This window comes from Equus przewalskii, chromosome 7 (assembly GCF_037783145.1).
Source record: "Equus przewalskii isolate Varuska chromosome 7, EquPr2, whole genome shotgun sequence".
Lineage (NCBI taxonomy): Eukaryota > Metazoa > Chordata > Mammalia > Perissodactyla > Equidae > Equus > Equus przewalskii.
Window position 1 is genome coordinate 56,975,765 of NC_091837.1, and position 21,979 is coordinate 56,997,743.

Below are 21,979 nucleotides of genomic sequence, written 5' to 3' on the forward strand. Positions count from 1 at the left end.
CCATGGGTCTCAAATTTTAGGATGTATAGAATCACGTGAATGGCTTTTTAAAACACAGATTTCTGCGTCCCATTCCCAGGATTTCTGATTCAGAAGGCCTAGGGTGGGGGTATGGGCAAGAATTTTTATTTCTAACTATTTTAAAATGATGTATATGCTACTGTTTAAAAGAAAAGCTTCCATTTAACCTTCTCCCTTACCCTAACTACAGGAGTTTTGGTTATAATACTGTGTTAGAAAGAGCACTGTCATGGGATTGGGAGTCCCACATGTAAGCCCAGATATGTGACTAATTTGCTGAGTTATCCTGTGGAAGTCACTTCACTTCTTAGTCCTCAGCTCCCTTCTCCATCCTAACTTTGGAGATTTTGTTAGATACCGCTAGGGTCCCTCCTAGCTACACCATCTGTGACTCACAGCCTCCAAGCTCTTTTCTCCCCTGCTGCCTGTCAGCTTCTGGGCGTGATCTCTTGCTTCTTGCTGCACCAAAAGGGGAAGAGTGAAGCAAGATGCAGAAAAAAACTTTGTTCCTTTGTAATTACCCCAGACGTGCTCCAAGGTAGTGACATCATTGGACCAGCAGAAAAGTGGGAGATACACAGAAGCCCCACTTAACCACACATCCTCCCTCACTTCCAGGAACTTCCATTCATGGAATAACCAAATGCAGTCAAGATTCAGAGAAACCCATGCAGACCTTATGAGGATCAGTTTAGTTTTTCTTTAGTTAACCTGAAAGATGTAGAAAAATTACAACTATCTACTTCAAGGCTTGATTGACAATAATAGCTGAATTAGAAGGTGGAGGAACCCCTGTCCCTTTTTAAAAAAATAGCTTCAGAGTAATCCAGGAGGCATTTCCTTCTGGGTTAGGCTGGAAAGAGAAAGTCTAGTAAAATGGACCACGGCAGAGGAAGAAACTCCTGAGGGAGGGCCTTGCCTGCTGACCCCAGGTCACCATTGGCCACTTACACTGAGGACATTAGATAAATGTTTAAAAAAATAGTCCTAGAAAACATTTCCAAATGCTTATTCAATGTTCTCTTAATAAGAACTTGGGTAAAGGGGTGCCATAGTAAAATAAGTTTGAGGAAAACTGAGAAAAACCGTTTTCTGCACTTCAGGACTCCACGGAGCCTTGTGTGAACCAGGTTAATCCTGTGCTGTAAAGGACCCAGGGGTTGTCCATCTTTCCACTCAGCTTTCCTCAGTGTCGGATTTTATCCTTCTCCTGGAGGAAAAGAGGGCTATGGCAGTTTCAGGAGTCACATCCACTCCGGAGGCCCCCAGCCCTTAGTCTCATTGCCCAGGTTGGCATCACAGACCAATTGTGACACCAATGACTGCTAACAGGAAAGGAATGACCATGATGGTCATGGAGTAGCCCACTCTCACCTCCAGGGCTGGGAAGAGCCACTGCTTTCCCTTAGCTCAGGAAGAAATTTGGAGCCAATAAAGATGAAGGGAATGGTCATTAGGCAAACAACGAGCAATGTCTGCACAGTTACAAAGCTCAAGATATAACTAAGGGTTTGAGCGGATCTTTAGCAGTTATCAAAATCTTTGCAGTTCTCTTGCAAGTCCAGGAATTCAAAGCAAACAGTGTAAGTGCTACAGGGCTTTCTCCTCACGCCATCCCATTACCCAGTGAAAGACACACAATCAGTGAGCAAAGCACGCATGCTAGCTAGTGGTCAGGGTAAATCTTCTTGCGTCCAGTGAAAGAAGCGCCAAACGCATGAGTCCCATTGGAGGTGAACTAAGCTCTCCGTTCTGCAGGAATAGGCATCCCAGTGCCACAAATGCTGTGGAAAAACAGACAGTGTGAGCACAATATATCACATTGCCCTCCCCCAGCACAGTGGATGGCAATCACAGCCTTGTGTGTCCCCAGGTCTCTGACTGAGGACTCACTCTTGGTAGATTAATCCCAGGAAGATGGTTGTGGTGGTTTCCAGGTAACGTGGTTGAAAGCAATTCAACCAAAAGCAATTTAGTTAAAAGCAGTTTGGTTGGAAGAACCTCTCCAAAATGTTAATTAGTGAGAAATGAATATTTTTAGTCACCAGTAATTCTAGTTAAAGTGATAACTATTGACTGAATGAGCAAATCTGCCCACAGACAGCAGTGGCTGACTCTCAGTGAGTGGGAGGGTGGGTGTTTTTTCTAGTCTTCTTTTGCTGGCTTGCATTTAATGATAAAACAGGCAAAGTAATGATTTTCTGCATTGCTTTGTAATAAGAAAAAGTAAAATGAAAGGATATGGAATTTCTCAGGATTTGAGGGGTTTGTTTTGCCTTCTTTAAATTCCCATTCACTTTAAGCCCTTATGCCAGCTGTGCTTGGTTGGCAGTCTTTCTGTTTTTGTGCATAGGGATGAAATGATACTTCATTTGTTCCAACTAGCTGCTTAATGTTGGAAAGTGCAGGGCAAGAGGAATTGGCTGAAAATAAATTAGAAATTTTAAAAAGCAAAAAAGTAGAAAATAGGGGCCAGCCCTGTGTCCTAGTGGTTAAGCTCAGTGCGCTTTGCTTTGGCGGCCCGGATTCAGTTCCCAGCCATGGACCTGCACCACTCGTTGACGGCCATGCCATAGCAGCATCCCACATACAAAACAGAGGAAGATTGGCACAGATGTTAGCTCAGGGCAAGTCTTCCACAAGCAAAAAGAAGATTAGCAACAGATGTTAGCTCAGGGACAATCTTCCTCAGCAAAAAAAAAAAAAGAAAAAGAAAAAAAAGAAAGCAGAAAATTTAAAGCTGAGTTTTTAAAACTGCTTTAAAATACATTAAAAGGGACAACAACGCCCTGTTGTGCCACAATTTCCAGTACTCAGAGCCTCCAGGAGCCAATATGCAGGATGTTCATCCTGTACCTCCAGGCAGCCTAGAACATGAGGGCGCCCCCTGCAGTCATAGGACCAGACAACGGAAACGGAAACGGAAATGGACCTAATATACTGTTTCTGTCAAATTGTTCTTGGTCCAGATATAGCCTGTTGTTTTAATGGGTCGGGACACTTGTTTATACTTCTGCCTCGGGGCTTCTGGCGAGTCCTAAGGATCTTAAGGAATTCTGAATCCAGTGCCATAAGCCTGGAATGTTGGGTTCTGTTCTAAAGCTTCTGGGCAGGGCTTGTTTTGTTTTGTTTAAAAGACTAGCATTATGGCAAACACCACGTGTTGCTTGAGTTTCTACCACTGAACTAATTGCTCTGCCTCCATGCCTACTCCCTGGGTAATATTTCTAACTCACTGGCCTGCCTTGAATTCTTCGATATCTCCCCAATATCTTCTGGACACAATCTAAACTCCTTAGTAGAGCTATTGACGTTCTTCATATCTCCACCTCTCCTCCCACCGTGCCCTTATGTGCACTCAAGGCCCCTGCACAGTGAACATGAAGATCCTTGAGTACACCATTCTTTTTTTTTTTTTAAGGTTCTTTGTTTTTTTTTTTGAGGAAGATTAGCCCTGAGCTCACATCTGCTGCCAATCCTCCTCTTTTTGCTAAGGAAGACTGGCCCTGAGCTAACATCCATGCCCATCTTCCTCCACTTTATATGTGGGACACCTGCCACAGCATGGCATGCCAAGCGGTGCCATGTCTGCACCCGGGATCCGAACTGGCAAACCCCAGGCCACCGAAGGGGAATGTGTGACCTTAACTCCTGCGCCACTGGGCTGGCCCCTTGAGTACACCATTCTTGAGCGTGCCTGTGCATGTCCTGATCTGATTTCCTAAACCTGACTATCCCCTAATTGTCCTTTGTGTCCTAAATGTCCACATGGCTTGGAAGTCATCTCTGTAAGGAAATCTTCCTTGACTCCCTCCTCCCTCTAGGAACCCTCTCTCTGAGCTCTTGCTGCATCCTGCACTCGCTACTGTTCCCATATTCACACCACATGTTATGATGTATGATGTCACGTGATGCATGATGTAAGCATGTCTCTATCCTCCTCCCAGAGGGCAAGAACTGTGTCCTGATTTTTCTGTATATTCTTTGCTCAGTACAATTTCACACGTTTAGTATGTGCCAAGTTCATTTTAGTTTAATGAATCAATGAATGTAAATTCTTCTAAAGAATCTATCATTGTATGGTGCTATAGGAAATACAAATGCGGTTTAGAATATGATTTGGAACCTTACAGAACAATCCCTTTGAGGAGACAAAGCCTAAACATATGAAGTAAATGACGGAAATTCTGTGAAATGAAATTAACAATAAAAATAGCTAACATTCGTGTACCATCTACTGGGTGCCAAGCATACATCTGTGTGCTTTTCATCTCTTAACTAATTTAATTCTTGAAATAGCCCTCTATTTCATATAAATATACATATAGTATATATTGTAAGCGTATACATATGTGTATATAACAGAGAGCCTAGAACTAAGGTACAAACACGTATTTTGATTGCTTCCTCAAAGTCCCCTCATTTCTTTTTAAAAACCCTTAACAGCCACTTTACTTTAGTTCCAATAACTTAGCCCTAGTTTGGCTATTACTTAGCAGAATTTCATCAGCACAAATGAGTTTAATGTTAGCTTCAAGGGGCTGACCCTGTGGCCTGTTGGTTAAGTTCAGCATGGTGAAGTTCAGTGTGCTCCTCAGACCTACACCACTCGACAGTGGCCATGCTGTGGCTGTGACCCACATACAAATTAGAGGGAGACTGACACAGGTGTTAGTTCAGGGTGAATCTTCCTCAAGCAAAATGAGGAAAATTGGCAACAGATGTTAGCTCAGGGCCTATCGTCCTCAGTAAAAAAAAAAGAAAAATTAGCTTCAAGTTTGTGCAAGGTTGCTGCTGGTACTCCTTCTGCTTTTGCTTTAGAGATGTGGTCTAAATTATTTCGGGGGGAAATTTGAGAAGGCTAAGCTACTTTTCAAAGTGTGCCCTGGCCTAGAAAATCCAAGCCTAGAAGATCATCAGAATGACCCACGTGATTAATCAACCTGTCTAAAAGCAAACAAGATGGCAGCTCTAAGAAGGAAGTCTATTTACTTTTCCTAGGTTTCTTTTTCATTCTTTTAATCAAAATTCTTGAGTTTCATATTTGAAATAACATAAGAGTCTTTTTTTTTTTGCTGTTGGTAACTTTTTTTTGACTAGTTATAATAAAACAGAGATAAAATCACTAAGTAAACAACATTGTGAAAGTGAATGAGAACAACATTAATTTTTCTTGCTCAGGTAGAATTTCAGTAGCCTCGTAATTGATAAACTATTTGAAACACAGTAGAAAGCCTTTATAACTGGAGTATTTAAAGAAAATGAAAGTCAATTCACATGCTCAAAACATAATCCAATAAAAGCCTGGAACATGCTTAATGTCTGACTGTGGTGTTAAAACGATGTTTCCAGATTACCCTCTAACCTTGAAAAGCTAAGCCCAGAATGGACAGAGGTAGCACGTTGAATTCACAACAGTTTATCCCAGCAGCTGTGCAGGGCTACTTACGATCTAGCACGGTGACAAACTATTTAATAGCAAACCCTTTCATTCTAATAGTGATTTCCACAGGGGAATTATGAAGTACCTTGGGAAATTATGCCATTAATATTCATTAAGTGCACATAGTGGGAGAAACTGAAGAACAGACGTTCAATGCAGCCACAGTCTCTGCTGAGAATAATCTGGAACCCTGACTTTACCTCACTGATCACCCCCAAGGCCAGGCTTCCTCTTGACTACATGAGTCGAAAGACCCTTTCCCGTAAACCAAGTGCCTTCCACCCAGAGCACTATGATTTATAGAAAGTTTCCTGCTTCTGTGGGAAGTTAATCAAGAGCTTTCATTGCAACCTTATCCCCATTCTCTTTCATTTTTCAATATCTTAAACCCAAACCCAAAAGTTTTAGTGATAATATAGATGGGTAAATAGCTAGCTGGAGAGATACACACACCCCAACATTGTAGTAAAATTCTCAATGTGCGTTTCAAATGAGATCAGCCTGTTTCTCACATATATAAAAATTACCCCCATTGAATTATATGAGTTCGTAATTGACTTCAAAATAAAAATGTGATGTTCTCTTTCTTATCAAACTATGCCAAATTTATCCAAATTACTAGTTAATGCTATGTGCCAGAATCACATACAAAAAGACACCAGAGAAAACAGCATACCAGGAATATTTCAGCATAAAAATTAGCTTTTATATTATTCTTTCATAAAAAAATTATTTATTCTGCTACATTTTTTGTTATTTGCAACAGATCTGTTGAACTAAAACGGTGAAGAATGTTTACTTGATGAATGCATATCTTTCCTTTTCCTTCCATCAGATATTTTCTCAATGATTTCTGACTCCAGCGGGGTGATGGTTTATGGACGATACGATCAATTCCTGCGGGAAGTTCTCAAACTACCCACGGCTGTTTTTGAAGGTCCTTCATTTGGTTACACAGAACAGTCAGCTAGATCTTGTTTCTCTCAACAGGTAGGAAAAAACGCGTTTAAGGAGGTTTCTCTCAAACAATGGTTGCTGTCCTTCTGTACGTCACTGCAAGTCACCACTTAGACAAATTCTTCTTCATGATAACCTGTAGGGTCTCTTCCAGCCTCTGACAATGACCCCTGAGCCAGTAACTAAACTCAACACTCCTGGATAATAGTAATGACCATGAACCAGGCGCCATGCTAAATTCTTTACTTGAATTATCTAATTTAACCCTTACAACATCCCTATACCCTTAGTACCATTATTATTATTATCATTATCACTGCACTATCAAAAGGGCTGAATTATCACTTAGCCTCACATGAAACACAAGTCTGATGAGCACAAATCTTTCCAAGTGTTTGGCAAAGGAGACAGGAAAGGAATCATAGCACGTGCCACATGCAGTCTGGAAGACCCAAGGTATGACAGACACGGCTACCTGAATCTTCCATGACGTGATGCATTCAGGGTTCAGAGTGATATGTTTTAATTGGGGCTAATAAAATTTAGCACAGGGAAGCTGCTTATTTTGGAGGTCTCTCCATGTTTATGTCTCTCCAGCCATGCAGAAAGTCTGCATGTCCAGCCCCATTCTTCAGCACAGCGCAGTGGTAGATTACAAATCCGTAAGTTGAAGGATGGTTTACAATTTTTTAAAAATCCAAACTAACCAAGTATGTCCTCTAAAATTAGCTTAAATAAGAAATCAGTTTTAGCAGCCACTGAAAAGCTACATTTACTGTCCAGCTAGTAAACTTCATCAGTCTGTTTACTTGGTGATCTAGGAGTCAAAAGACATCCCTGAGGGTCGTGGAGTTTTATAGAATCATAAATGTATCCATAGAATCAATCAGAGAAGGGGTGGTTTGATCCACTGAGTGCTAACTCTGCTCCCACATTGTCTCACCCAGGAAGCTTTTCTGACTCTTCCCACTTCCTCACCCCCAGGCTGGTGTAGGTGCCTCATCTCTGCCCCCGACTAAGCGTGCTCCTCTATATTTCCCTTTCAGGCTGGTGACGTCAGAACGCATTCATTCACCTAAGCCTCCTTCTGTACAACTGTTTCAGCCAGAACTTCACATCAATCAAATTCTGTTGATGTCACCTTCTAAAAGCTTGTCAGATCTCTTTCGTCCTCCTCATCTGTTGTTTGGCCTATTGTATTAACCTCCAACCTGCTTTCCCTGCCTCAGGATTTGTTTGTTTGTTTTTATATTTGTTTATTTCTTCTATAGTCCATTGCATTCCGCACTGTTTCAGAACCTCACTATAAGAAGGCATTTTAGGAAGTCCTCAAAATGCATATAGTACAACAGGACGAAAATGCACAGCGAGAAAACAAGGAGGCTTCCTGCCTTCTAATCTATCCCCTACAGTGCCCCACGTGACCAGGCCACCCTCCCGCTTAGCGGCCTACGTCGTCTACAGGATAAAGCTCCCTGTCTTGAGATTGCATTCCAGACCCTGGGAGCCCTTCTCTCCTTCTCCAGCTCATCTCTCCACCCCCAGATGGAGTCCTCTATCTCCTGTCCCTCTCAAGCCATGCTGTTTCTTTTTTCTTTTTTATTGAGGTAAAATTGGTTTATAACATTATATAAATTTCAGGTGTACATCATTATATTTTGACTTCTGTATAGACTACATCGTGTGCACCACCAAGAGTCTAGTTGCCATCCATCACCATACAAATGTGTCCCTCTACCCCTTTAACCCTCCCCCGCCCCCTTCTCCTCTGATAACCACCAGTCTGTTCTCTGTATCTGTTTGCTGCTTGTTGTTGCTGTTTTATCTTCCACATATGACTGAAATCATACAGTATTTGTCTTTCTCCATCTGACCTATTTGCTTAGCATAATGCCCTCAAGGTCCATCCATGTTGCCACAAATGGCAGGATTTCATCTTTTTTATGGCTGAGTATATTCCATTGTATATATACACCACATCTTCTTTCTCCATTCATCTGTTGATGGGCACTTAGGTTGTTTCCTGAATCTGTGCTTTTGCACATGCTCTCTCTGCCTCCACTGTCCTCTCCATTTCTTGCCACCAATTCCTTTTCTTGCCCAAATGTCACTTTCCCCAGTGAGCCTTTCACAAAAGACTTTGAGCCTCCTATCTTAACCGAATTTGTATCTTAAAAATGTTGCATCCCATGGGGCCGGCCCCGTGGCTTAGTGGTTAAGTTCGCATGCTCTGCTTTGGCGGCCTGGGTTTGGTTCCTGAACACACACCTGCACATTGGTGGCCATGCTGTGGTGGTGACCCACACACAAAATAGAGGAAGATTGGCACAGATGATGTTAGCTCAGGGCAAATCTTCCTCAAGCAAAAAGAGGAAGATTGGCAATAGCTGTTAGCTCAGGGTGCTGCATTCCTGCCCCATAAAAGGCACACGACAAATGCTCACTCTACTGAACTTTACTGATTTAAGAGTTAGTGAGGCTTTTCTTTTTACTGAAAATAACTTTTAAAATTAGTGTTAGTTATTTCAAAACACAAATCTATTAACCTAATTTGTTTCAACTTCACAGGTTTCCAACTTGTTTCATGGCATGCTAATTGTATGGTTCTTATATTTTTATAGTGCTTTATAATTTACAAAGGAATTTGTCTGATTTATGCCTTGCAACCACCCTGTGAGATAACAAGGAAAATATTACCCTTTTTAACAATATAAAGTTCATAGCTCATGAATACGGGGGGCTGGATCTTCACCTCTGGTCTTCTGGCTCCAATTCCAATCTGCAAATGTTGCTGTGTGGTTTGTTGTTCTTGTTTTGCTTTTGTTTTGTGCATTATCTGTTCATGTCCACAAACGTGCAGATGGTCTGAACCAAGGAATTGTCACCACATGTTGTATTAATTCACTGTATCAGAGAAACAAGAAAAATTTTATCTATTGCTGAATTCATAGATTTTAGATATTTAGTGTATTATAGAATCCTGAGTAAAGTTACTAATGCCTCAGAATATTCCTCATTCAAAATTAGCTAGAATAATAAGACTATTTTTTTCAATTTAATAGGACCTATATATTCAAAAAGAATTGTATGTGATGTTGCCGTTGCTCAAAATCCCTTTTGAAATATCCTGTAGACTGTCCCATTATATAATTTTTTATATGTCCTCAATGATGAGAAATTTATATATGTTGAAATCATAATAACATTTTTGGAAACTTCCAAGAGTGATTTCTAGCCAGTAATGGTGAATCATCGAAATGGATGAGATCATTTGAAGCACCAAAAGAGGCAACACAGGTAAAGAGACCAGTGTATTTTTGTGCTTCATAAACTGGCTATAACAGCAGTTGGAATGATGAGATTCTAGAATTGTCTGAGTTGCCTCACTGAAAAAATGTACAAGCCACCCCAAGTGATTGTTTTGGAAGGCAGCATCATTTTAGATATGTAAATTGTGGTAACTTTTTAAAAAATGCTGTCTCATCACTTAGTCTTTATATAACATATCTTTTAATAATAATTTTTATATCAATCCTACAAAAAGCTTAAGCTATTTAGTATTATGAGGAAAAGCTAAAATTGCAAATATCTGTTGATTAAAACAAGATAAATTAAATGGTACCAAAGCAGTTGTTTTGTGAATTACAAGGACTTGTGTAAGGTATAGGCCTTGAAAAGGCACTATAGCTCTTCAGGACTGATTTCTTATCTGAAAATATAAAACTATAAGCCAAGACTTGGAAACAATCTAAGTGCCCATCAATGGATGAGTGGATAAAGAAGGTATGGTGTATATATAACGGAATACTACTCAGCCATAAAAAAAGATGAAATCTTGCCATTTGCAACAACATGGATGGACCTTGAGAGTATTATGCTGAGCGAAATAAGTCAGATGGAGAAAGTCAAATACCATATGATTTCACTCATAAGTGGAAGATAGAAACAACAACAACAAACAAACATAGATACAGAGAATAGACTGATGGTTACCAGAGGGGAAGGGAGGAGGGAAGGGGGCAAAAGGGGTGATAGGACACCACAACTATAAGGTGACGGATGGTAATTAGTCTTTGGGTGGTGACCATGATGTAGTCTACACAGAAACTGAAATATAATGATATACACCTGAAATCTGCATGATGTTACAAACCAATGTTACCTCGGAAAAATTTTTCCAAAAAATAAAAATATAAAACTATACCATTCACCTTGATATTCTAATTCAAAATTTCAAATAAAATAGTGGTTTTTGCATATAAACACGTAATTTTTCTCATTCATACTATTACAATGTTATGTATTAATATAACTTCTTATTTTTGTCATTTTGCAAGAAACTTATAATACACTCTTTCTCTACACCAGAAAGGACCAGGATGATGAGACAGAAGCAGACTGAATTGAGAGGAAAGATATATAAAGAAAGGAAAGAAGAGAGTTTTTTAAAAGTAGATTGTTCTCTCCTAACAGTGAAGGATTTCTCCCTCCTAGCAGGATTCCCTCCTCATCTTATACAGCAGAACCATTCACATTAACCACAAAGAAATATTTAGTATTTGTGGAAACTGAGGAAGTTTGAATAGGAAATTATTCTGCAAATTTAGAAGACTAACTGATATGAGAATTTTAGAGTGTGCTGTGACACACTGTTGGGTAAAATTTTATAGAGAATGTCTACTCTTCATCTTTCCTCATCATTTTCATACCGTTCCTCATATATGAAAGTGATCCTCTCAGAATTCTTTTTCTTCCTGGTAATATTGACTCAGCCTCAGTGGAGAGAATGCAGTGCTGTGTGTGCTTAAGTGCGAAAAGCAATCAGTGTTTTCAATTTGGAGCTAGTTTTAAGTCCTATTTCTTGATATATTAAAAGGTAGTTGGATGTCTTGTTTCTTCAATCTCGAATTATATTTGTATAGCAGGTAAATTAAGTTTATTCTCTGTTCTAAATTTTCGTGGGGTTTTTTGATGCAGAAAAAAGTCACCTTAAATGGTTTCTTGGACACGCTCATGTCGGATCCTCCCCCACAGTGTCTGGTCTGGCTGCCCCTCCTGCATCGACTGGCAAATGTAGAAAATGGTGAGTAGTTCCTACTGAGCAAGGGCAATTGTTTAAATTGTTGAAAGTAGGCCATCAAGTCTAAAGTTACTAAGCCATCATTGTTTTAGGGAAGTCTATTAGTAGTCCTGAGTTTTGATGGAACTAACCTCTCTCCTTGATCAGTAAGGCATTACAGGTGCGCTGCAAAGTTAGGACTGTTGGTTCTAAGAACTTACTAAATTTCACTGTTTACCTCTCAGTGACAAGTCAGGTGTGGCTTAAAGACTTGCTACGAAAAGAAGAGTCTCGATAAAGAATGCGACATTTTCTAGTATTTGTTTTAGGTAGGAACTTCCAATATTGGTATCCATGGCACTGACTATTTCCTCTTAGGCACTATGCTAGAAATGGGGCGGGGGGGGGGGGGAGAAGGGGAAAAATTGGATGACAGCACCATGCTAATCTTTAGTCATATGCTCCAAATCATGAGCTTTCAATGGTTGTACTTATTAGTTGTGCCTCCAACTAATCTTTAGATCTTCTTATTTATTGTTTAACTCTGAGATTTCTCCAGACTTATATAGAAAATAATTTATTCCATATCTCTTACTAGAATCTTTTGTTTTCTGCTTTTCCTCCCCAAATCCCCTCAGTACATAGTTGTACATTTTAGCTGTGGGTCCTTCTAGTTGTGGCATGTGGGATGCCACCTCAGAATGGCCCAATGAGCAGTGCCATGTCTGCACCCAGGATCCGAACCAGCAAAACCCTGGGCCGCAGAAGCAGAGCGCACGAACTTAACCACTCGGCCACAGGGCCGGCCCCTAGAATCTTAACTTCTATACATTTCTGTAATATACATTGGGGCTACAGTTAGCTTAATTTTAAGTTCCCATTCAGAACATTTAGCATCTGCCCTTATTATCCCTCTTAGTTATCCTACTTTGCTCGTGGAGATTTAAAGAATGGACTTACTAGTTTCTCTGTAATCACTACCAATCATAGATTGTTTTTATGTTTCTTATTCATCTGCAGAAGCAAAGAGCAATCAAGGTCCGGATACTGCAGGATGAGTTCATATTCTGGTTTACCATTCCAGAACTAGTCATCTTCCAATCATAAAGTTATAATTTCCTTCCTTCTCTCTCGGTATTTCCTGCTGCAGCAGACCAGTTTCATAGGCCCTGTTCCGGAGCAGTTGTCCCTAGATTCGGGTATCACCCCAAGCTTTCCCAAGAGCCAGAACAGAGAGGGCATGACGCTTGTTCAGAAGACAGTGCATCCAGGACTGCTTACATCTTTGTTTTTACAATTTGCTTTTCTTCCTTGATTATTCTTATTCTAATTATTTTCCCTGGCTTGTTAGCCAGAGAATAACTTTACTAAAGGCAAGAATTGTTGTTGTTGCTTTTAATATCTTTAGCTCATTGCATGTGGACAATTACTTGGATTTGATCATTTCTTAGTTTTAAATCTCAAACATTTTACCTTGGCTGCTTTATAATTCAAATTTACTGCCAAAGAAAGGTAAGTGTCTCTTGAACGATCTGAATTAGAACTGTATTCAGATAATTTGTACATCTCTTTGGGTCCTATCCATCTGCCTCTCAGGAAATAAAAAACTCTGTTAAATGGAGGCAATGTCACTCATTAAATAAGCTCATTAGCCACTCCATTTTTTAAAAAAGTAACTCAGTACTCTCATCCATTTTTTCTACTCTCCTTTCATTTTCCTTTCTTTTTTCTCCTCATTTTTTATTTCTCTAATATTTGCTCTCTACCCACTGAACAGTCAGCTGTGTTCATCGTTGTGCTTCTGAGTCTCCCAGTGAGCTGTGCTGGTCTCCTGGAGACAGAGAGCAGTTTTGGGGAAAGGCGAGTCAGTTTGGGTAATTTATATTCTTGTAGTGTAAGAAATGGAAGTAGAAAGAGCAAATGGCATTGCAGAGATTTGTTGTTGCAAGAATACCTATCCTCCATCCCATTTCCTTTCTTCCATTTGCACACACATGCTTGAAAACGGTAGTGAGATTCCAGGAGTAAACATGATACTTCTCTCAGCCAAAATTGACTGTCATCTGAAATCATGGCACACAGCGGAAAAATGCCTTTCCTTTTTCCTATTCTGGCTCATACTTTTGTTTTCTTGTTTTTTTCTTCATTTATTTCCCCCTTAGTCTTCCATCCAGTTGAGTGTTCCTACTGCCACAGCGAGAGTATGATGGGATTTCGCTACCGATGCCAACAGTGTCACAATTACCAGCTCTGTCAGGACTGCTTCTGGAGAGGACATGCCGGTGGTTCCCATAGCAACCAGCACCAAATGAAAGAGTACACATCATGGGTAAGGCAAGGTCCACTGTTGGATGTGTGAGAGTCGCCCAGAATGCAAGGGAATATCAAGGATGGTGACAGAATTAAGGGGCAAGCTTACCTTCTACTCTTACCTTCCTTCCTTCTCCCTATCCTCCCACCCCCACCTTTCTGGGGTCTCTTACTTGTTATATCTGAACCTAATGTAGCTTCCTGAACCTTAAAATACAGGAAGACTCAAACTATGTTACTTCTTGGAATATAGATAATTCAGTACTGATTTAGATAACAACTGAACAGCAAGCACCTTCTGGAACATAATCTCATTTTCACAGTAAGTCAAGGTTCTTTCCAGGTTTTGTTTTGGTTTTCTTTTTTTGTGGGAATTGCTTAAAAAATTATTGTTAGCTTCTTTTTTCTTAGATTCTGGAGTTGTCTTAAGTGCATGACTGGAACATAAAGGAAAGACGTGTGAGCTCCTGGGCTTATTGATGCTGTTCCATTTTACTTTTTTTGGAGGAGGAGGAAATTGTGGTTATATTAGTAAATCATCTCGTCATGAATAGAGCGAGTGACTAACTTGCTAAAGGTGACCGTGTGTGTCTGTCCATGTGATGGATACATTCTAAGGAGCGTGTGGCACTGGGTCTATGGGAGGAATTTGACTTAGTGAGCTTGTTGCTCAAATGGTTTAGGTTGCTGACCTCTGTCTCAGTTAAATTTAAAGATCAGTTCCAGTGATTTTGTTCTTGTGCTTGTGAAAGTATTACGCTATGTGCGGGTTAGTTTTTGTGGGATGGACTGTCGGCCCTGCCAAACCTCTTTGCATAATTTTATCACAAGAAAATGCAAACTTTTTATGAGTTTTTTTTCTGTATTTTAATGTATCTTAAATCAACCTATAGTATTTACTTAAAGAGTAACTTGTTCTTTCTTAAAAAAGAACAAGAGGTCTTCAGAATATGTATTTTAAATCAGAATACTCTTTCTAGGAATTATTATTGGGAACTGATATTCAGTGTAAACATATTAATTGTTTAGCCACCTGTCAGATTCTGAGTTATGTAACAGCTCTTCACTGAGCCATCATATACTGAGGGCCTCCTGCCCGTTCAAATGCCACCCCTCACTGATGGTGCAGTGCATGCTGAGAATAGATATAGAACGCAGATCATGAAATACAGTTTAGTATAGAAGATAGCAGAAAATATTTCTATTTTCTTATTGTTAATGTATTACCAACTTTCAAATTTGTTCTACCCAAAATCCTAGAGGGTTGGTGTTTGAAGACTAATCATTTTTAATTGTCGTTTTATGTGAATGCCACAGTCAGTTAAAGAGCCTCGTTCTTAGGGGTTGTGGACTCTAAAATTATATGGCAGGGCAATGTCTATACAAAGTAGGATCAGACTCCTCAAGAGGGCAAAGCCCCAGTGGCTATGGGCTGAAGAGCTGTGGTTGTTGCTGCTGTTTTAAGTATCCTAAGAATTACATCTCCTAGCAAAGGCTAAAGAGAGACTTCTTAAACAATGCTGCTATTACTTAGCTTTTGAATAATGAGGACAAAAGTCACTCCGTTATATTGCCAATTATAGACTGTATGTGGAAAAGAAGATGACAAATTATAAATGGGTTCTCATGGAAAGGAAAAATTGGGGTAAAGATTTATTATATGTGGTAGACTATTTTTGATCATTTGGGCTGTGAAATATTAAGATAAACATTCCACTAGTCTAAATGAAAAAGAAGTAGCATGATGCTCTGGAAGGAGCATGCATTTTAAATTCTAAAGACTCAGATTGAAGTTGCACTTTTACTTCTGACTAGAAATGTCCAGCCATACCCGAAACATCTTGCACCTGGGTTCCGGCAAAACCTCCTGCTTGTCTCCTTCCTTCCACTCCCATCCTCTCACAAACCGTTTCCTTAAGTGGGAGCAATCCCTCTAGAATCAGGCCTGATCCTGTCACCTCTATAATTTAAACTCTTAATTGTCTCCCTCTGTGTTTGAGATGAAGCCCAGTCCTTAATGTGGCGTGTAAGGACTTAAATGATGTGCCTTCTGCTTTCCTCTCCAGAACTAGCCTCTTCTTTGTCCATCTGGAATCACTTTCCTAGGCTGGCCCATTAAGTCCTGGTTTTTGTCAGAAGGACTCCTGCTGGCCCATTAAGTCCTGGTTAGATGTCCCATGCACAATGGCTTCTTCCATTTATCACAGCATTTGCTGACACTAAGCAGGAGACAAGTACCCTCGTGGCTTATTCCAGCACTGAGCAAACTCCTTGACTTAGAGTAGATGCTCAAAGGGGATTTCATGAGTAAATGAATGAATGAATATCTACTGTGAAAGCAAATCATCTGATAAAATTTTATGTAAATGTTAGTTATTATCACTTCGACTTTTCTTCTTCTTTCCAGAAATCACCCGCTAAGAAGCTAACTAATGCGTTAAGCAAGTCTCTGAGCTGTGCTTCCAGCCGTGAACCTTTGCACCCCATGTTTCCTGACCAGCCCGAGAAGCCACTCAACTTGGCCCACATCGTGTGAGTATCTCTACCCTCCAGATTACAAGACATCTTTCTCCATCGACCCATGTCTGGATCCATACAAGGGCAGTTTCGTATCAGTTGCCAGGGACCAAGTTTTAAAATTTAATATTTTCAAAAAAGAGAGTGAAAGCAATGCCATAATTTTTTCTTTTAGGGGTTTACAGTACTTCTGCTCAAATGTCATATAAGTAAAGTATGCAACACTAATGTAATTCACCTAAAGGTGGAAAATCAAAAAAGCATAGTTACAAAATATGGATGTTAGCAGAGTTTTCACAATTGGACATTAATAATCAATGGAATTGCCATGGTAAGAAAACTTTAAAGCACACTGGACCTTAACATCATATGTGCTTTGAGTCCCAAATATAAAAGCCCTTTGTTTCATTTCTCTGCAGAGCCAGTCATCTTAAAGATGTCAGCAAGCCTAGAAATTGTGTTGGGGTTTTTTTTATCCCAAGCTACATAACTTTACAAGAATTATGGCCTGTGCAGGGGAAGGTTGATAAGGGGGTTGGTGGGGAAATTCATCAGAACATCCAAAACCAGACTTAAAAAAAATTTCTCCTAAGTATGTGTGAATTTGGTGGCAGAGGGGGTTGGGCCAGAGGACCTCCCAGAAGGCTCATGCCCTGGAGCCTCTCTCAGGCCTGGGTGGCCAAGAAAATAGGGAGGCTTAGGTAGAAGAAAATATTTTTTCCTTGGTGTTATCTTGGGCTCAGAAGAAGAAAGAAGCTCATTACTTGCTTCCACGCACACTTAGGAATGATGTAGTTACAGGTGCCTCGGAAAGCTTCGAAAATAGGTGAGTCCCTCCTTATGAGGTGTCTTTCATTTTGCACAGTTTAGAGGCATCTACCATGCTGCAGGGCCTATGTTTGCATGTTGACATCAAGAGATGGGCTGGTCAGACCCACCGATATTGGGAGTTCACCATTGCAAAGGTCATGCTTTGGTCAGTTTAGAATATGACCCGTAAGATGCACTGTGGTGGATCTGAGACCCTAATGAAAGCAGTGCCTCTTTCTTCTGATGGAGCTAAGCAAATACCATCCAGCAACCAGTGCTGCGGCATGTCCATGAGCTTTGTATAAACACTGTGGGGCTCGGCTTGGTTGGCTCCTGAGCTGACAACTCACTGCACCTTCAGCAATACCCCGTCTGGAGGCTCCTGCTGCTGGCATGGGCTAAGCACCCAAATAACTAATGTAAACCAATTCTTTAGAATGTGGTTAGCTTATTTTTAGAAATTTTGCTCCTAAAAATAAGCCTTAAAATAAACCAGAGATAAATAAATCTGGGGAGTGTCCCAAAGGGCCAACCACTTGTGGAAAGCAACCTCATGTAAGAGCTGTTCTTAAGGTCTCAGCTTTCCTTCCCATGGCTGGAGACAATCACTAAGTTGTTAATGAGCAAAACTAAGTGAGAGCAAGTCCGTGCTGTCTGAGCTCTGCATGGAGTCACTTTCTACCAGCCCAGCTGGGAATTTCATGCCAAGAGAAGAGGGTTCAATCTGAGCTAATGGGTGTGAGGAAGACTGAGAGAGGTGGATGTGAATGGCCTGGCCCTAAGAGCTTTGCAGTAGAATAGAATTAGGATGCTGCCTCCCACTTCGAGACAGAGTTCGGAAGTGAGGCAGAGTGAAATAGAAGTCAGTTTCATGGTCAGTCACATGGCAGTTGTACACATGGCACAGAGTGTTGTACCCAGTCAGTGCTCAGGATTGGGGTGTGTGTGTGTGTGTGTGTGTGTGTGTGTGTGTGTGTGTTATTTAATTGGCTAATAAGTAAAAATTTTTCAATTTTAATTTAGTGGCAATATGATCTGATGTGTTATACACAATTTAGGTTCATGGAGAGTTTCAGAATTCCCTTAAAATTCTATGTAAAATGTACCTTTTTCTGAGAAAAGTTCTGTATGTTTAACTAGATTCTCAAAATAGTCATTAATCAAAATACTGATCTATACTCAGTGATAGTATATTTTTCCAGGTTGAATGTCTTAATTTTAAAATGCAAAGTGTGCAAAATATTCAATTGTGGAAATGACATACAAGAAATTCTGGACGCAGAATGTCTGGTCTATGTTAGAACAGAGCATTTTTTTCTATTTTTAACTTTAGACATTTTTCTCTATATTTGTTTCTTTATTCAAATGTTAGGGCCCTGAACAGATATCCATGTCTGTGGTGTGCTTTTTTGGAGGGAGATATTTAAGACTTCTGATTTTAAAATATGCTGTTCATTCAGCTACTCTAAATTGTCATAGGCACATAAAGGCCACCTTACAGAGGACATTTGATATTTTGGCATTTGTTCTTAGCTTTTGTATTGCTTGTAAATGTTCTCATGATTAACAGTCTATTCTATTTATTTTTTTGCTGACAAAAGTGATACTTGGTAAGTAGTTCAGTAGTCCCCAGTGTGCTTATAAAGACTTATAATCACAGTAATAGGTGGTTATGAGACACAAAACAAGTGACTGACCTGAGGCTAGTTCAGAACTAATTCTGGATAAACAAACACACACAGACATAAGGAGAATAGATTAGTGGTTACCAGAGGAGAATGGGGTGGGGAGAGAGTGAAAGGGGTAAAGGGGCACATCATATATGGTGACGGATAAAAACTGGACTGTTGGTGGTGAACATGCAGTCTATACAGAAACTGAAATATACTGATATACACCTGAAATTTACACAATGTTGTAGCCAATATGAGCCCAATAAAATAAAACAATAATTCTCCTTGAGCTGAACACTTTCAGTTTACCAGAAGAATGCCAATTTTATAGAAATGCTGTTAGCCAAGGTCTTGTCCTTAAAGAAAACTTTGCACAAGGTCCCTGTGACTTTATTTTGTGGAGCTATTCTCATAAGAATAAATATGTTTAAAATCCTCGGTTTATTAGATATGGTATCTCTTTATTAGATACAGTATCATGCCGTTTGATTATGGAGGAAATAGGACCTTCAGTCCCTTTGAAAGCCACCATTTGGTGCCAAGGTTAAGCATTCTTTGCTCCAAGTTCAACATTTCCTTGGTGAAGCGTAAACTTGAAGCCATTTACAAGAAACCACAAATTCGGCTTTTCAGTGACCAGGTTCAATAGAGTAAATTTACCAGGCTAGTTAAAAGCATTCCACATCCACTTGTTTTCTCACATCCTAGAGAGAGAATAAGATGGGACATTTTTTGAAAAGACAAAAGAAAACCAGAAATATTGGTCAAGTTGGGGTTTTTTCCAACTTTTTGCAAAGCCACAATGAAGATATTTCATTCTGCTTATTGTTTTAAAATCTGATACACCTAGCTTTTCAAAATTCACAGAGGACTTTTGTACAAATTAGCATCCTTTTTGTAAAGTGAAAGTTTTCTGCTCAAGGCAGAATTGGTTTAAATTAGCCCGTATCAAAGATACATCCTAGATAAATAATGCAAAACACTGAGACAGTTTTCAGAACTTCAGCTAATATGTTTAGAGTAGATGAAATAGTGAACCCATTGTTTTGGCCTCATCCAACAATTATGTGTCTTTAAAAATCTTAGGACACAGTTTAGCACCAGGTACCCAGAACCGAAAGTTTCAATGAATTTTTGCATATGGTGCTGACATTTTAAAACCCGCATAGCATCATGTCCGTTCCCGTCATTGGCATAAACAAGTCTGCCTTTTTCCTAGAATCTCTTCATTGTAGAATCCAGATTAACTCTGGCTTCCTAAGATAAAAATTAAACCATTACAAGTTTGGCTCTCAATCAAGTCAACACAAATAAATTGTATAGGCTCCTGTAATTAATGTTTCATTTTCAAAAAATTCTATATTGTCAAATTCAAATATAGATTTATAGTGCCAAAATTTCTTCTGACTCAAAATGATGCCCTGCCTCATCCTCCATCTTCTGAACTCTGAATCCCATCTCATCTTATCGTGGAATATCTTACAGTGAAACTAAAATAAGTCTAAAAACCACTTGAAAATGAGATAGGGATCTGAGTTCTGTCATTTCATCTGGACTAAGACGTTACTGATAGGTAAAAAATGACAGGATGAAATTAAAAATAAGACAGGGAATGGCAGACCTGATTATATCGTCGGGATTTAGGGCTGTGGACAATCCTGAGGAATATTGAACCCTGTTTTCTTTCTCTCATCGTATGAAAAAAAAGTGAAGTTTATGGGATGCCTTGCACCATGTGCCCTATCATATGGATCATCCAGATAACAGAAACTCAGTAAAACCTTGTGATGCTTAATTGCATCTTCTCGCAAAACAAGGAGCACATAACACACAATATGATCTTGCAACTAGGTCCTTCCCTACCGGGCATATTGGGAGAGGGCCATCATCATGGGGACCACAAGGGGAAGTTCCCAAAGCCTCAGGAATTTTTCTCTTTCCAAGAGGTTGTAGATTCCAATTATCATCAAGTTTTCAGAGCTTCTGCCTTTAGAAGGCAGTAGATGTGAGGCTGCCTCAAAATCCTGACTCCATTAGAGAATCATACTCAATAAAATGCCAAGGCTCAAAGCTCAAGGATGAACATTCCTGTGGTGTCCAGAGATCTTCCACCCAATGTTTAACAGAGATTCTATATTCTCAAGGAAATGTAACTTCCCAACACACTTAAAGAATTTAATTGGAAAATGTAAAATTTCATGTTGATCCTGGGTAAGATAGAACCCTTTCTTCGAGGGATGGTGGATAGTTTTTAACTTGTGCCTTTTACTTCTTTTAACTTTCCATCCACACTGTACTTTGTTTTAGGCCACCCAGACCTGTGACCAGCATGAATGACACCCTGTTCTCCCACTCTGTCCCCTCCTCAGGAAGTCCTTTTATTACCAGGAGGTAAGTTCCAATTCTATTATAAAATAAGCCCTCTCTTTGGTAATGAGCCTTGATTCTATGGCAAGAAAAATATTCATGTGTAAGCCAAGCACAGAAGATTATTGTTGGAAACTATATTGAAAATATCCGTCACAAGTTTTCAATTTCATTCATTTGGATGCATTTGAAGAGAGGTGGGATGGTTTTGGGGATTAATGTCACTTCTGCAAACTTGCATTTACAATCCACCCACAGTAAGAATATGGGATAGGTTTAACTTTTACTACTGACACACATGCATTCTATTTCACTGAGAAAGTCACTTTCATAGTGCTTGGAATGGTCCATTAAAGCCAGGAAATTGGAATTTCAAAATGCAGTGGGGAATTATTATATACTTCTGAAACATCTCATAATTTAAAGCTCCAGATATAAAAGAATCCTTTTCTTGGTGAACTCTGGAGTTCTTGAGGCTACAGGCTGAAGACCAAACCTGGACATGTAGTTTCCACATAAGTAAAATCAAGGATAATAACAAGAACTTAAAAAAAAAAAAAGCGGATATGTGTCTCATGTTTTTGCACAAGACCCACTCCCATGTGAGCAAAGAACAGAGAAGCAGATACTTTTCCAAGTGTTAGCGTTAGAAACATGTGGGGATCAAGAGGTGCTCCCAGTCATTTGATCAAGTATCACAAATAAAACACCAGAGAATTGTTTTATAAATACATGGAGAAGGCTCACAGAAAAGCAGGAACAAAGGTAAGGAAAATGGGAGTCAGTAATTGAACAGAGATTTCAAATACCTTTCAGTAGGAA

General features: G+C 39.7%; 1 protein-coding gene across 50 annotated transcripts in view; it reads left to right on the forward strand.

Annotated features, from left to right (window-relative positions):
- The window catches only part of DTNA (dystrobrevin alpha), a 359,410-nt gene that overhangs the window by 277,329 nt on the left and 60,102 nt on the right, over window positions 1-21,979 (forward strand). For 46 of the 50 annotated variants that reach the window (XM_070629857.1, XM_070629868.1, XM_070629872.1 and 43 more), the window contains 5 exons: window positions 6,300-6,454; window positions 11,399-11,504; window positions 13,643-13,809; window positions 16,198-16,322; window positions 21,098-21,181. In XM_070629857.1, coding sequence (XP_070485958.1) covers window positions 6,300-6,454; window positions 11,399-11,504; window positions 13,643-13,809; window positions 16,198-16,322; window positions 21,098-21,181 — 637 coding nt within the window. Of the gene's footprint in view, window positions 1-6,299; window positions 6,455-11,398; window positions 11,505-13,642; window positions 14,113-16,197; window positions 16,323-21,097; window positions 21,182-21,979 lie in introns of those variants that run through there. The other 4 variants (XM_070629890.1, XM_070629892.1, XM_070629893.1 and 1 more) reach the window with 1 other exon arrangement.